The sequence below is a fragment of the Carassius auratus genome, chromosome 13 (genome assembly GCF_003368295.1).
Source record: "Carassius auratus strain Wakin chromosome 13, ASM336829v1, whole genome shotgun sequence".
Lineage (NCBI taxonomy): Eukaryota > Metazoa > Chordata > Actinopteri > Cypriniformes > Cyprinidae > Carassius > Carassius auratus.
Genome location: NC_039255.1, coordinates 7316089 through 7332988, shown reverse-complemented (window position 1 = coordinate 7332988; position 16900 = coordinate 7316089). Strand labels below are relative to the sequence as shown.

Sequence of the window (16900 nt, the reverse complement as noted above, 5' to 3'; positions counted from 1 at the left end):
CGGGCCACTGTATATTTCAAGCTTAATAAATCTTACCTTCTTTACCATCTGGACTTGTAAAAAGGGAATAAATGTGAATTAAATAAAGTGTATTTACCAGGTCTCATCGTTTTTGAACTCTAGCTCTCCGTACGCATCCTCGAAGTCCTCTCCACCACCTTTAGCGAGTCCCTCCACTGTGCGGAACGGAATGATGACCGTCCCTCTCGCTCCGGACGTCCGCAGCACTTTCACTTCCATGACGCCCACACTCTCACTCACGTGCATGGACTCGCTTTCAAAAGTGAAGATGCCTGCATGGTCATCGTCGAGGATGGTAACCGTGGCAACAGCAGGAAATCCTATCAAGGCCTTTGGGTACGGAAGGCTACTGGGCGACAACACCTCATCCTCAGTCTCCAAAACACGGACGTTACTGAGCCGCACAAAGAAATGTTCATCCTCTTCAAAGATGTCGTCATCAATTATGCCAACAGTAATCTCCTTGACAACCTCGCCAGGTTTGAACACCACCATGCCCTCGGTGAACTCATAGTCCGCACCGGCATTCGCTGAGCCATCTTCCGTTTTATAATCCACATAGATTGTATTTGCGATGTCACCACCTTTACGCACTATTGTAAGCAGAACAGCTCCACAGTTCTCCAGACACTGGTAAATGGCAGGCTCAAACATAATGCGGGACACAAACTCATCAGGTTCTTCTGTGCGAATTTCTTGAACACTAGTGCTGCATTTGGCTTGCTCGGCCACATGCTTCTTAAGAATGTTCCCTGCACCGGTCATCATCCTCGTGGCCTGGATACGATAAAACGCTCTGCTTTTCTGCTGGTGTGACAGTGCATAGTAGTTAGCCATCTCCACCAACTGATCAAGCTCCTTCTCCGGGTGTTTCTGCTTCAGGTCCTTCAGGATACGGATCATATCTCTGCGAGACTCATCCACCTCCTTGCCCTCAATCAGGCCCATCAAATTACTAGCAGCTCCGCCATCAACAAAATGAGAATTCATCATCTTTCCGTCCATTTCGATGCCTTTTGAACGGTCCCCCTCTGTCTCAATAATGACGCCTCGGTGCTTGTCTGTGCGATATTTCTTGTGCATAAACTTGTAGAAGAGCAGGCGACGGTCAGCAACCCAAGCTAGAACGACACAGATTGGGAAGAACGCCAAGGTGAGAAGCCCTTCCCATACTTGGACTACATTGGGCGAGAACACAGCCAGGATCATGTAGAGCCAGATGTAAGCAAATATGCTCCACGCCGCTGTCACGAAAAACACACGCAAGTGTTTTACCCTCCGGACCTCCCCTTCCGGGATCACCGACACACAAAGGCCGATGATCACAAACATGTTGAAGGCAGCGCTGCCTACGATGGTGGATGGACCGAGTTCGCCGGCGTGGAACTCATGCCCGCAAATCTCGATAACAGAGAGAAGGATCTCAGGGGTAGAAGAGCCCAACGCCATGAGTGTGAGGTTGGACACGGTCTCGTTCCACACTCGGATTGTCGTTGTTGTCGTCTCACCATTTGGACGCTTGATGATTATTTCCTTTTCCTGGGAGGTAATGACTTCAATGGCGGCCATAAAGCGATCCGCAATAATCGATACCCCCAGGAACATGTAGATTAGTGCCACAAAGTACACAATGACCCTGGCGATCTTGTCACCCATGGAAGGGTCCTCGGGGTACCAAATTGGTAAGATAATGCCAGGCTTGCATCGATCTGCCTCCCCGATGCATGTGATGTTATGTGAGAGGGATGGGCTTGGTGTGACACCTGCCTCTGCGCAGAAGAAAGTTGCTGCCACGGAGACCACGCCCAACCAGAGGTAGGCAGAAGTCTTTGTCCTTGAGTGATCCATGCAACCTCTTTCACCTCAAGGGTCTGTGATCTCTAGCTGTCCTTTGGGAATCCAGCACTGGGCTGTCTTTGGTTCCACACGCCACCTGTGAGATAAGAAAATCAGGGAGTGAATCAGAGAACAAGAAATCGGTACGTAACTAATCAAAACACCTTCCTAATGGCAGAGGAAAGACACCTGACATCAGGGGTCAGGAGTACGAGTAGTGCAAAAGTAATGTAAACAAACGCATTTGAGAATACTGCAAAGAAAAACATAATACTTTGTTAGATTTGCAAGTAGTGCATGTGTGTAATATAAAATGGTGAAATACTAAAGGTTCACACAGCAAAAAAAAACTAAAAGGCTCACTCAGCAGGTGTGAATGTTTCCAGACTAAGCAATGTCCGAAACGACGCACAGAAAAACATCAACAGCAGCGCAAGGGTAGCCTGTCCTTCTGTTCCAACTATGTTTTTTGAGAAAAGTAAATTGCCCTCAGTTAAAAAATAAACCCAAGCTGGTGGATGATGTTAAATAAATACTGAAAAGAATTATAGAAATGGTTCAGGTCAATACTAATAATCTCGCTAAGTTTTGTAACAGATCTTTATGGCTGTTCTAGAAAATAAATGTCTGCATGTTTTACCCATAGAGCTGGGAATAATTAACTAATATGGACACAGATTATTTCATTACATTTTTATCCCACTGCACCAGTGGAGATCAGAGTGTGTATTTGGGAGAGTGTGGAAGCAGCTCTAAAGAATCCACATGGAGATAGAGATTATATGTGTGTGTGTGTGGTTCATTTGCTCTTTCTCTAACACAGAAATTCACCCAGAGGAAATTTGTGTTGCTCAAGGGGCTGCTCTTTGAAAACTCAGAATGGATGTCTCATTAAAGTATCCACTATGTCTCATGTTTCTTATTAAATTCCTTAGGAGAAGTGATTCAAATACACCACTGTTGAAAAGTTTGGGGTCTGTAAGATTTTTGTAATCCAAATTTTTATAGGATATCAATACTTTTATCCTGCAAGGATGCATTCAATTGATCAAAAGTTACAGACATATTTATAATTATTTGAACTGACTTTTGAACTGAAGATTTTGAAAATATAAAAAAAAAATACAAATGTATTAATCAGCATAACTGCTTTAAACATTAATAAAAAGAAATGTTTCTTGAACACCAAATAAGCGTATTAGAACAATTTCTGTGACACTGAAGACTGGTGTAATGTTTGCTTAAAATGCACTTTTGCCATCACATGACTGCAGAAATATACAGTATATATATATATATATATATATATATATATATATATATATATATATATATTAGTGCTGTCAATCGATTAAAAAAAATTAACTAATTAATCGCACAATTTTTAAAAATTAATCGCGATTAATCGCGATTAATCGAAATTAAAAGACTGAAACTTTTTGGATATGTAAATGTAAAATGTAAATAATTAATGTAAACTCAAGACATTTACATTTAAATTCAAAATATTTAAATTCAAAATATGATTGTTTATTGGAATTTTTGTTTAACTTGTAACACAGATTTTCTCATGTAAACAACATACCTGCAATAAACCATCAATATCCTCCAAATTAACTGTTGGCTTGAAAGCCATATTTATTACAGAAATAAAAACACAGGCATGTAAGTACCATTTGAATTTCAAAACAATCAATGCCAATGAAAAACAAAAATGATTTCCATGTTGAATTCTAAGTGGACTGCAAAAAAATTCCAAAGTATAGTCATTGCCAGTGCTTTAAGTGGGCCAGTACGCACCAGTACTCAGTACCGTCACTTCCAAATATAGCTCTTGAGCGTACCGCCACCTCTCTGTGCGCCCAGAACGTACTTGTAGCGTACCGGTACGCTCATTTGGACATCTGTTTTAATAGAGGTTTTAATCTTTTACCTGCACCGCCGATTTTCAGAGCGCCCTTCACAATGCAAGCTTCCTAATTCATCCCACCCAGGGCAGAAACTACATTACCCATTCACCCTTAAGTTATACAAGTGAATAGCGCATGTGTCGCTTTTCCCGCTGTTAAGTGTCAACAACTCAACGTGGCCGGAGAAGGTGTGTGAAACTCGTTGTGAGTTATACTAAAGCAAAATCTTGAGTATTTATTGTCTGATAAACATTAAAAACTGTCTGCGGAGGTTGAGTCGTCCTGCAGCCCCCGCTGGCTGTTCATTGGCTGCAGCATCTTTTTTCTAAGTTCTAAAAAAATACCGTAGACGGCAAGGCACAAATTTAGATATTCATTTATCTAATTAATCTATAGCCTATGCACAAAGACAATATGATCTTTTTGTCCCCTTTTTGTTTTAAAGCTTGATGAAGAGAGAGAGCGCAAGTTGCTGCAGCTGCGAGGAGGACAGTGATGCACGCGCACAGGAGTGATTGACAGTTCGCGGCACTGTGTACAAAAAATACTCCGCTACACAATTATTTCGTTTAAGCTTATTAACGTTAGCGTTACAGAAAGGTCTGATTTACGCACTGTTACAGTCATTTTTTTTTTTTTCATTTTTTTTTTTTAAACAATGACATTTGAGTTCATGATTTTAATGTTGCTGTTTCTTGTGGCAGACTAAATGAAGAGTAATGTTTCTTGTGGCAGACTGAAGAGTAATCCGGCAGAGTTTTATACTGAAACTTTCCGTCTAAAAGTCCTTCCTTGGTCTTATCCATATTTCTTTGCACGTTGAACACACATAGGCCACAACTGGAAATAAAAAAAACTGCAACCGCGTTAATTGCGTTATTTTATTTTAACGCGTTAAATATTTCAAATTAATCGAATGCGTTAACGCGCTAATTTTGACAGCACTAATATATATACATATATATATATATATATATATACATATATATATATATATATACATATATACATATATATATATATATACATATATATACATATATATATACATATATATACATATATATATATATATACATATATATATATATATATATATATATATATATATATATATACATATATATATATTTATACTTATACAGTATATATATATACTATACTATATATACTTATGACATTTAAAAAATATTACTGTATATACAGCATATTTCAGATAATTTGGTCTTGAGAGAATCGAAAGACATGTTTGAGTTTGTACTGATTCTCTGAATTTTTAAATGCAGGCTTCAGTATTTTGGCAAGTATAAGCACTGATTCTAGAGGGGACACATGTGATATCTTAATTTGTGAAAAGCCTGCATTTAATCTTAATTATATATTTCTACAAATTGGTAAGAAGTCCCATGAAGTAACTACAATCATTAAATATTTTATGATTCCTGCAACTACTGTAACATTCAAGAAGCAGTTTAAATACGATGCACGATCAAACTCCAAAAACGTATAAACCCAGAAGATGTTGCAAGGAAGATGCAGATGAGCATAAATGGACTATGCGAGAGTTGTCAGGCTAAACCTGATAATAGTGAGTAAAACAAACACTCTCATACTCACACATATGCAGTGGGTTGTAAGTAAACAGCACAGTGTAGAAACAGAAGGCCTAATGAGGAAAAACTGTTTTGTAAAGCGAAAGAGCCCAGCCTGAAGCCTTGAGCTGCCCCCAACTCCCTCCTCTCTGTCTACACTACATATGTGACAATAAATAAAGGGTGAAAGAAGAGAGGAAGAGGAGGAAGCCTGTAATCACATGATGTGTGTTATACTGTGTTAACAGACACAAACTTTACACATGAAAGATTATTACCATCCACGTCAGCTCATGCGTCAGCAGCACCACACATGTAGTAGTACTCTTATTGCGAAGACTGACACGGAAGAGAAGAAATTGTTGAATAAAATAATTATTTTTGGTTTCTTTGAGCACAAAAGGTATTCTTGTGGCTTCATATAATTAAGGTAAAACATCTGATGTTATATTGATTATTTTAACAATACCCTTACTACCTTTCTGGGCCTTAAATGTGTGATGTCCATGGGAGGGTCAGAAAGCTCTCGGATTTCATCAAAAATATCTAAACTTGCGTTCCGAAGATGAATGAAGGTCTTACTGGTTTGAAATGACATGAGGGTGAGTAATTAATGATGACATTTTTGAAAGTGACATGACATACAGCCAAGTATGGTGACCCATACTCAGAATTCGTGCTCTGCATTTAACCCATCCAAAGTGTGTTAAATGCAGTTTGGCAGCCATTTATGCTGCGGCGCCCAGAGAGCAGTTGGGGGTTCGGTGCCTTGCTCAAAGGCACCTCAGTCATTGTACTGCCAGCCCGGGACTCAAACCCACAACCTTATGTTTAGGATTCAAATTCTCTAACCATTAGGCCACAACACCCTCACAGTTTGGGCGAACTATCCCTTTAATTCTTGCAGCTGTATGCTCAAATCAGTCAAAAAAGTCAAAATTATTTTCTGTGGTAATCAACACCATCTCACAGTCACAGATGTTGAGAGAACTGAAGTGAAATGTTAGAAGCTGAAATATTTAAACATGGATAGAGGAATGCTTCAAAGCAAGGCCGCGGTGGTCTACCATGCAGTTAAATAGGATTTCCTGTCTGTTGTGTATGTATGTATGTGAAATGTGCCTGTAACAAGAAGTTATGGAAGTAGCAAGCCGATTAATTATAGATGATTAGATTTAGACTGATGCAATTTAGACTGTGTGTGTGTGTGTGTGAGAGAGAGAGAGAGAGAGAGAGAGAGAGAGAGAAACCCACTACTGGCAAGTTAGATAAATTAGTCAAAACAAATAGTGGGTTATAACTGGTGAAACTCTAATTTACTACAAATACACTGCCACACACACAGACACAATCTTGTCTGTGTTTATAACCCCTCTTTATCTTTTCCTGTTACTTTTAGGACACTAAACATGTCCCTTACACTAATATGACAGGCATCAGCAAACAATCCCGAATGACAACACTTCAGTTAGAAACACTAAAACAAGAGGAGCTAATGAAAAGTGTGTGTGTCTGAGGTATTGTAGCATATCTGAATAGTCTGAAGCTATCTGAAAGATTTGTCTTATCCCTCGATATATAGTCAGCACCTGTTACCATAGCAACACAATGGAACGCGTGGGACAGGAATATTTTTATGGGTCTCTGAAATCATGCTCATAAAAATCAAACAAAGCTTGGATACGTTTTGGGGCCCAGCGTGGGTTTGCATCTCCTCATCAGAGAAACTGAATCCCATCCACTGGACCACAGTGACTGTTTATTTACTGCCAAACAACCAAACTATCACACAACATTACCATCCAAGCATAGTGAGTGTTATATGTAGTTGATGTCATATGGGTATAAAATTACTACTGTTCCACTACGATTGCTAAATAAACATACATGCAAAAAAAAAACACAAGCATTCACAGCATTCACATTTGCTGCTTAGCAAAGTTCAAATGTTGTGGGAATTTATATAGTGTGACATCTAAGCCTCAGTTTGACCTATTCATGATACATTTGGGGTCAGTAAGATTAGTTTCTAGGAAATCAGTATTGTTATTTAGCAAAGATGCATTCAATGTAAATAGATTTATAATTAAAAATATAATTATAATAATTTATAATTTAGAACTTTCTATTTATCAAAGAATTCCTACAAATGTAAAAAAAAAACAAAAAAACATTGATAATAGTAAAAAATGTTTCTTGAGCAGGAAATCTGCAAGAATCTACTTTCTGAAAGATCATGTGGGACTGAAGGCTGGAGTCATGATGCTGAAAATTCAGCTTTGTATCACAGGAATGAATTACATTTTAAAATATAGTCAAATAGAAAACAGGTATATTAAACTGTAATAATATTTTACAATATTACTGTATTTTTCATCAAATAAATCAGAATCAGAAAGTGCTTTATTGCCAAGTGTGTTTACCCACACAAGGACTTTGTTTTGGTGTCAGGAGCTTCCATTACAGAAAGTACAAACACAGTGCAGACATACATATAATTTAAGGTAATAAAAACACTAATAATAAAGAGAATAGACAATAAATCATAAATAACAATATACTATTAAAACACAGAGAAAAAAAGAAAATGTCAGTAAACAGAACTCTGAATGAACATAAGTGCTATTTACAGAGTTATTTACAGATGTACAGTCCTGAGGTGTGTTATGTGGTGTACAGGTTTGTTAGGTTAATCCAGCCTTGTTAAGCATAAATATTTTCACATGCTTAAAATCTACAGTAGTCTGAATGCTCATTTACAGCACTTCCTCTGAGTTGTTTTAAACTTAAACTGTTCAGTTTATGCTCACAAATCATACGACACTGAACCTGCAGTCTGTCTGGCCATTATTTGAAAATTAAACATCTTGAAAGGCAGAAATACAACAAAAATGTCCTCTGTGAGCAGCTCATCTCCACACTCATCTGTGGCTTTTCAAGACAAATACAGTATAGTAATAGCTATGGCTTTGATGACGACTGCAGATTTTCAAAAAACAAAAAGGTGATACTTAAATCATAATTTGCTCCGATATTTTACATACACTAAAAAAAAAAATCCTTTGATTATTAAAGCCTCTGAAGTTAAAGACGACTCTGGTCAAATGCATTCATATGTGTGTAAGAGTGTTATCCCAATTTGACCCTCAAAAAACACTGTGTATTAAAACCTCAATTTGGTTCTCCAAGTCTCAAGGTACAGGTCTTGTGTGTGTGTGTGTGTGTGTGTGTGTGTGTGTGTACATGTGTTGATGCACTCTTGGAGGTAAGCAAACACACTTAAGAACATGAAAAAAATCGTATACATTATTTCAAATACACCCGTGAGACGGTAGAGTGCTGACAGAGATGACAACACACATGCATACCGACTCTTTCACTCTCTCAGCATCAGAGTCAATGCCAGCATGAAAAGTAATGCACTAAAAACACAGTAGAAGAGACGGCACACACACTTTCACACAGCATTGCATGGAAAGCCCACACAGAGATTCTTACAATTACACATTTCTCCTTTCATCATCCTACCACTCTTGGTCTGTTTTTCTTACTCTTTTTCAGTCAGATGCCAACTCATTGGTTCGAAATCTGATAATTTGATATTTAAAGACCCTCGGCATACTATGTTTTAACTATGTGGATTGGTAAAAGATTGTATGAGTGACTTCTGTGAAAGAAGAAAAAATTATATTCTGAAGAATATTGCAGTCCAAACTGAATGGGACCAGTGTTATTTTAGTATAATTTATATACTAATTTATAAAATGTAATAATATTATGAACTAACGTTGATTTTCATTCTCATCTTAATTTAGGTTTTAGCAATTTTGTTAAGTGCTTTTGTCATTTTTGTAATTTTTATAAGTAAATTTAGTTGCTTTAGTTTTAGTAATGTATTACTTACCGTAGTACTACTTACTAATTTTACTACTTAGTTTACAACTAATGTAGTAAAACATTTCAAGGTTTTAAAGTTTTTCTTAGTTTTAAGTTCATCTAATGTTTATATTTTACATTTACATTTAAATTAATGCAGCTGGCAGACCAGAGTGATCTAAAAAATGTTTTCCTCGGAATCAAACCTATGACCTTGGCGTTGCTAGCACCATACTCTGCTATAATTAGTAATTTTATTTTATTTAAAACACCTTTTAGGGTTCCATAGAAAAAACTAAGTAATGCAGGTTTGTATCAACATGAGGATGAGTAAATGATGCCAGAATTGTCATTTTTGGGTAAATGACTTTTTTGGGGGGTTAACTACTTTTAATGGGGTCTTATTATGCTCTTTTACAAAGTCTTGATTTTGTTTTGGGGGTGTACTAGAACATGTTCTCATGCTCTCATCGCATTATTTTTCACATGATTTTCATTATTATAATACCTTTAATAATAAATATAACAATAATAATAATTATAATAATAAATAATAAATCAACAATAACTGCATTTACTATGTACAGATAAGTGCAACGGTAATATATATTATGTTTATTGTTCTTTAATTCTAACATTATGACATGAATTGCGTTGAAACTGTTATACAGCTGAATTTATTTCTACCATAATCTCATAATTTAAGTGTAAATTCTGCAGATTACATCATTGTCCAGTATTGTCCTGCCAGCAATTTATAAAAATGTTTTCATAACTGTTATTTATATTTACATACATAACTATTATTCAGGGTCATGTGTAATAATGCCCAGTGAGGTAAAAAAAACATCTGCTGCAAGGAAATTCAAAAGGCACGGGGGTGAAAAAAACGAGACGAAAACTTGACGCTACAGCAGCACTTCTTCTTCATCGTCATCTTGTCTGATGCACTCAACCAAGCCACGACCTTAATCCTCCCCACCCCCCAGCTATTTGAATTTCCGTAGGCGGGAATTATTTTAAAGTGTCCTATTATGCTATTTTTACCGATCTAAATATTGTTTTGGGAGACTCCTACAATAGGATTATAAATGCAAGGTCAAAGAATGCTTTCTTTTTCTCAAAATATGTATTTAATATCACCTCATTTTCCAACGATTCTCAAACTCTGCTCTGGTCGGTGTTGGAAACTATAAACCTATTTCAGTAGTTTTGTATATTGAACGCTCTATACAACATATAATCATCTATTATTTATCATACTCACAGGTCGTGATTCAGTGGAGCAGCTGGTCCAAATTAACAGGATCCTGATCCACCTTTCAATAGCAAGCGTTTTGTAAAACCCGTGATGAACTCCCAGAGATTAGAGAAGCAGTAGTCACTATAATGACGTATTTGTGGGCGGGGTCAAGTCATTCTTTATTTTGCGAGACAATAACTTTATTTATTGCAAAACTTTATTTAAAAGCAATACTGGAAATGGCATAATAAGGGCACTTTAATGATATTCTATGGACCACTTTGTGACATCACAAAACCCGGAAAACATCTCTGTAGTCCAAACGAGCCTTTGGATGTAGTTCTTGAAAAGGGATTTTTTTTTTTTTTTTTAATGAAATATCTCCCTTTGGAGTGGACTTTGAGATTTGTAACTGTGAAGATCTTTTTTTTTTTTTTTTTGCCCAAACATACACACTACACACTGACTAAAATTAAAAAAGTGAAAGATCATAATAGGAATCCTTTAATTATAAGTAGTTTATAGCTACATCTCCAATACTGGTCCAATGAAATTAATTCAATAGATTAAAGTAGGAGCCATGTCTTGATCCAATCACACAGATTGTGAGTCTGAATCTCATTCATACCAAGATCAGGTCAGACCTCTCAAGAAACATGACTGGCAGCGTTTCAGCACGGTGAGCCAATCGTGGGTAGCCTCCTTTCTACCGCCTCAGCTGTTCCCATAGCAATGAGATGCCTGTGGGTTGCAGGCTAATACGATCATGTGGATCTCAGCATGTGTTAAAGTACCTTGTTGGCACCTGTAATCAATGGGCAAATAGCAAATAGCTGCCTTGATGTTTTTCGAAGCATACAAATTCTCTATGACAAGGACTTACTAGTAAACAGGCAACACGCTAGGCATAAATTGTGGGGGAAAAGTAAGTTTGGAAACCGTCTTCCGTCTTCACTCTTCCGGTCTCTCCTTCTTGTATATATCACACCTCATCCTGCGTCGCAGAACCCTCAACAAATCTGTTCATAAGCAACTGTTGACAACTGCTGCTGAGAGGCATCTTAGTGATCACTTCAGACAATAAACAGACTACAAATATTCACACAAAAGGCCTATGAACAACTCAGGCTAATTAACATACTAATGAGGCCCTTAAGCTAACGAATTGTGTGTGCTCATTAGAGAAAAAATTGGAGGCAGTCAGTCATGTCTGCTAATGTGTGTAAAAATGTATGTTTTTTTGCCGTACACACTCACAGCTGCAAATGACACTGTAAAGTCAAATACCACACAAATGCATAACAGCATGTTTGCTGCCAGCAGCACTTCTGTTTCCCAAAGTTTTGGCTTTCACTGGCATGGTGAAGAAAGAAGAAGAACTACATGTCTCTCAGGGTAACAGGAGACAGGGCAAGTTAGAGACACCCACAAACATGAGCCTCCCTCCACCCTATTTTAAGAAATGCCCAGTTGGGGCGACACCTGATAGGGGTATAAACAGAGTGAAGGAGAGTGTGGCAGGTGGCAGCTGTTCTGAATTAATCACATATCTCAGCAAATTCTCTTTTACCTGTTCGGACCCCAAAGAACATGAGGAACTCATCAGATGACTAACTCTACAATAACATATGTACATCTTACAAAACCCATTTTACCTCAAGTTTTACCATCGTGTTTGACATAAATACAGCATGAGGGACCTAAAAACTGGTGGACCACATATGCTGTGTAGGATGCTGGGATTTTGTGAGGGACGTTTTGATATGTACTTAGAAAAGCACACATCCTCCATTTAAAAGAAAAATGGAGAAACTGTCAAAAAACTGAGCGACATTTCTCCTTATAAACGTTCCACAGGGATGGAAGTAAAATTTAATGATACTGGTTGATATTGTAATTCTATATGAGCGTTTTTTTGTACATTTGAAGACAACAAATAGACATAAGAATTATTCATATTTACTTCCTTCAGCAGTCAAAAGATGAGCATGATAAAAATAATCAATTGTGGTTCAGTAAGTGACTCAAATAAATTTACTTACGCTCAGAGTGATTTATGTGTTTTTGATTCGCTAAGAGAACCGGCTCATAAGAGTCATTCGTTCGAATCGAACTAGAATGGCCGAACTGAATGTTTTGGATCACTTAAAAGAACCGACTCAAACGAGTAAATCGTTCGGGAATCGGTCTACATTGGCCGCGCGGTATGTGGTTGATTCAGTCAAAAAGATTCGGCTCACAATAGTCATTTGTTCGGGAATCGAACTATTCTGATCACTAGATTCGGTGGCAGTGTTGCCGCTGAATAGTAGTGCAGGAAACACTGTCAAAGAGTTTTTGGTACGGAGATCTGTCCGCATTAGCGAATGATGATGGCACGTTCGAAAACCGTTGACGGAAACGTGATGAAATTATTCGTTTAAAAATGGAAACGGTTCTCGGTTCTCAGTCCAGATGATCCGTTTGAGTTTTCTAAATCAGCATAAACTAAATCCACATTTTATCATAAAAAATAAAGGCATAGAAATCATTATGGTTCTTTCGGTAATCACTACAATGACGAATTCATCACTGCCAGAGATTATTTTACGTTTGAGTGGCATTATGGTGGAAATGATCCTGTGACGCAAATTTGGAGACATCTCGCTCCACAGTAATTCCACATCGCGCTGATCAAATCCACTCCGAACAGCGCCTGCCGTTTACCGAGGAAAATTCGCTACATTCCAGCTTCTCCTAAATAAAGCCGGTAGCGCCTCTAACTGCACTAATTATCGCTGACTAACCAATAGCGACTAGCAAACGCAATGAACGGAAGGTACGTACCTGTGATTTAAGCAAATGAGGAATGCTTTCCTGCTAAATGATTTTTGGCAATGCCAAATATTCCATCCAGATCCGTTTCCTCTCCGTTACGCGTGCAACTGACTGTTTCTCGGTGGCAGAAATACCCCAGGGCCGCTTTCGCCCTCCTTCGCACACACAGACCGACTCTGGTGCCTGCTCAGTTCCGGCAGATCGATGGAACCGGCGAAGTGATGCCTCTTTCCCTCGCGCGCCTCTGATGGATGCGCTGGTCACTGGGGCTGTCAGCGCGCGCTCAGATCGAAGCGCTGTTGAAAAATGGAACCTTGGAATCCATGTGATCGGTTCTTCCGCGAGCCCCGAGCAACAGCGGCGAACGAACGCTCGCGCCCCCTCCTCCCCCCTCTCTCTCTGTCCGTCTCACGTTATAGCGCAGGAAACAAGTTGGTGTTCTCACAACCGAGCGGGTCTCGTTTCATTTCATGACCAAGCATCCCGATTCAGCACCAGTGCAACCGCTGCATCTGAAGCCTTCCATCCGTCAGCATCTGTGCATTTCTTCTGCATGCATTACAAACCCGCTTGCTTAATTAGGCTACCGCTTCATTTGATCATGCAGCTGAGAGCGTTTTCCCGTGCATCACAAGAGGGACGATTTTAAGATGGCAAATATTAAGAATTAAATTATCCTCTCTGTCCCCCTTGAATCTCCGCCCCCCTTCTCCAGATTTCGCCTTGGAAACACACCCTCCGCCGAACACACGCGGACACACGCGTCTACGTCATAGCATCAGCTGGGACCGATTAGATGCACCATAATTCATGTGCATGTAATATCACATCTGCGCGCGTGCCTTGAAACAATGTTTAAAATACCAAGCATGACGATATGTGGAATAATTGCGTGGAGCAAAAATATTTAGTTTCGTCAAGAAGCCTTAAGTCTTTAATGCTGCATGTTTGTATGTTGTTCTTGAGCTTACATCTGTGCTCCTACAATTACCTTCCGCAAAATGTGTAATTGTATGATTTTATGATAGCGTGATCTAATTTAATATCACATTTCGTCTTACTGATAGACTGATACATAAAATAATGTATAACATTATTGGACCATTTTGAGACTGTGGACCAGAAACTGGCAGACTGGACGAATAATAGAACTGTCCACCCATAAATAGAGTTTGTTTCAGAACCTACCTACAGCCATATCAGAGAACTGAAAAAAAAGTTAAATTGTATAATTATAATAATAATAATAATATGTACATTTATAATCATTAATTATGTGTAAATCCTAGGCCATTTGTTATCATTAAAGGAATAGTTCAAACAAAAAAGGACATTTTGTCCTCATCTACTCACCCTTATGTTGTACCAAATCTATATGGTTTTCTTTTTTCCATGGAATATAAAATAATTTTAAAGAACACTGGGATCCAAACAACATTGCCTCTTTTGTGTTGCTCAAAATAAAGAAAGTCACAGCTTTGGAACGATATTGAGACACACCAATTAAGACAGAATTTACCATTTTTGGTTATTAAATAGCATATTTCATACTACTTTTTTCTGTGAATATCCAAAAAAATGCCTATTTGTTTTCATAATAGTTAATTAACGTGTAAAAATATTCTCAACTGAAACATTTTTTAAGCCAACATATCCAAACCCACGACTTCCCATGACTGTGATGCCAAGGTCAACTGAAATATCATACTGATAAAAATTATACACTGAAAGTTGCACTGTAAGTAACTTTGAATAAAAGCATCTGCTGTAAGCATAAATGTAACAAAATGGGTTTCAAACACATTTAATGTTAACTATAAAACTCCCTGAGATGCTACAGAACATATTCTGAGGATATAACATTTACATTAGAAAACATAATAGAGAGTTTTGAATTTAAGCTCAATTTCATTGACATAATAGGGCTGTACAGGGTTAACAAACGATCTCAGTTTAGCTGTTTACAAGTGAAAATCTGTGAGGCCTTTTACTGACAATCAGATCCAAAACATTTCAGTCACCTAATCTGTGTTCCTGCAGACATCATTAATGCTGATATTATCAGTCCTCCTTCCAGCCAAGGAAAGTGTGTTTGTGTGTGTAAGAGAGAGAAAGACTGTGCCCAGGGTAAGCAGCCCACTTTACCAGCCTCTTCTAATTATGACTGCCCTTCACATGACCAAATCATTTATCACACATATAACAAAGCTAAAACAAATTGCCACAGACACACACACGTAATGACTTACACACACACACACCAGCTGTTCTGTTGAGGAGGACTGTGGGTATTTTGAGTGAAGGACAAATCAGATCAGGATTGAATCAATGAATGCATCAATCGTTGCTGAGCTGATAGTCAAACATTTCTCAGGTGTTCGGTAATAAAACCTTATAATTTTTGACCACTCGTTAGCAGTTGCTTCCAAATCACTGGATCACTGATGCTCAACTGGCTGCTTAATGTGAGTCTTATAATAATTGTAATGAAAGCAAACACACCAAACAGACACAAACATTAACCAACTAACAAACAAGGGATTTGAACAAACCACTAACCTTAAATATTGAACAATGGCAATAACTCAGTGTGTAAAGCCTCATTCACACTGACACCAATTAAATCTGTGAAGTTCATTGCTAGAACCATTCCTATTACATATTCAACTAATTCAGATAACATGGTTGTGGGGAATTTTCTTTCAATTCATTAAAAAAAAAACATCTACATGAAGTATAACTGGGTTTTGAATTGGAATGGCAGGAAGAAAGAATTTACAATGTAATAAAATACTGAAAAAAAAATAGGACATTAATTCACAGAAACGAACTAGGGTTGTAACCATAAAAGTAATTTTTAAATATGATCAAATATATTCAATGACTGGGGTCAGTAGGATAAATAAAAAATATACAAAAATTGTCAAGCCAACATTCAAAGTCCTTGCTTATCCCTTCTGTCATCTTTTCCAGAGCTCAAACCATGTGTGTATCCTCACTCGCCCCTCTGACTCCAGCAGTCATGAAGAGGCTAATCCAGTGAGAGCCAGAGAACAGCAGATATAGACCTCAGCTGTCTGTCTTCACCTGCAGTAAGACGGCCATGTGGCAGGCAAAAAGGCCATCAGCTGACTAAGCACGTCTGTCCAGTGTCCGCCATCAGTCATCTTACCTACTGGGGACAACACCTATAGCAGTCAGTGCTAATGCACATTGATGGAATATTAACACACAGAAACATACAACAAATTAAGGGACATTAATATCTTCTGTCATCTTTAACAGAGGTTAAACTGTGTGTGTATCCTCTTACTCCTCAAAATCACAGCTGCCCCAAAGAACATCTGCTATCTAGAACATCCTACATACACACATTCCCATGTTTTAAGGGGACATTCCATACACATAATGATTTTATACTGTACAACCTGTATTTTCTGTCCCCTGTATACTCACAGAAATACTTTCTGCTATTTTAGATTTTTTTTTTTAATTCTGTATGATTCATAAGCTGTCAGGTATTACTTGTATTACTTGTTGGGATATTTGGTTTCAGTGTAGTAATACCATGGTAAACACACACACACACACACACACTACAGGCA

General features: G+C 37.9%; 1 protein-coding gene across 3 annotated transcripts in view; it reads right to left on the bottom strand.

Moving 5' to 3' along the window:
* Positions 1 to 13990, bottom strand: part of LOC113112490 (sodium/calcium exchanger 3) — a 39367-nt gene extending 25377 nt beyond the window's left edge. For all 3 annotated transcript variants that reach the window (XM_026278115.1, XM_026278116.1, XM_026278117.1), the window contains exons 1-2: positions 13305 to 13990; positions 98 to 1954 (exon numbers count right to left, since the gene is read on the bottom strand). In XM_026278115.1, coding sequence (XP_026133900.1) covers positions 98 to 1869 — 1772 coding nt within the window. In that variant the 5' untranslated portion in view covers positions 1870 to 1954; positions 13305 to 13990. The remainder of the gene's footprint in view (positions 1 to 97; positions 1955 to 13304) is intronic.
* Between the last annotated feature and the right edge of the window lie 2910 nt (positions 13991 to 16900).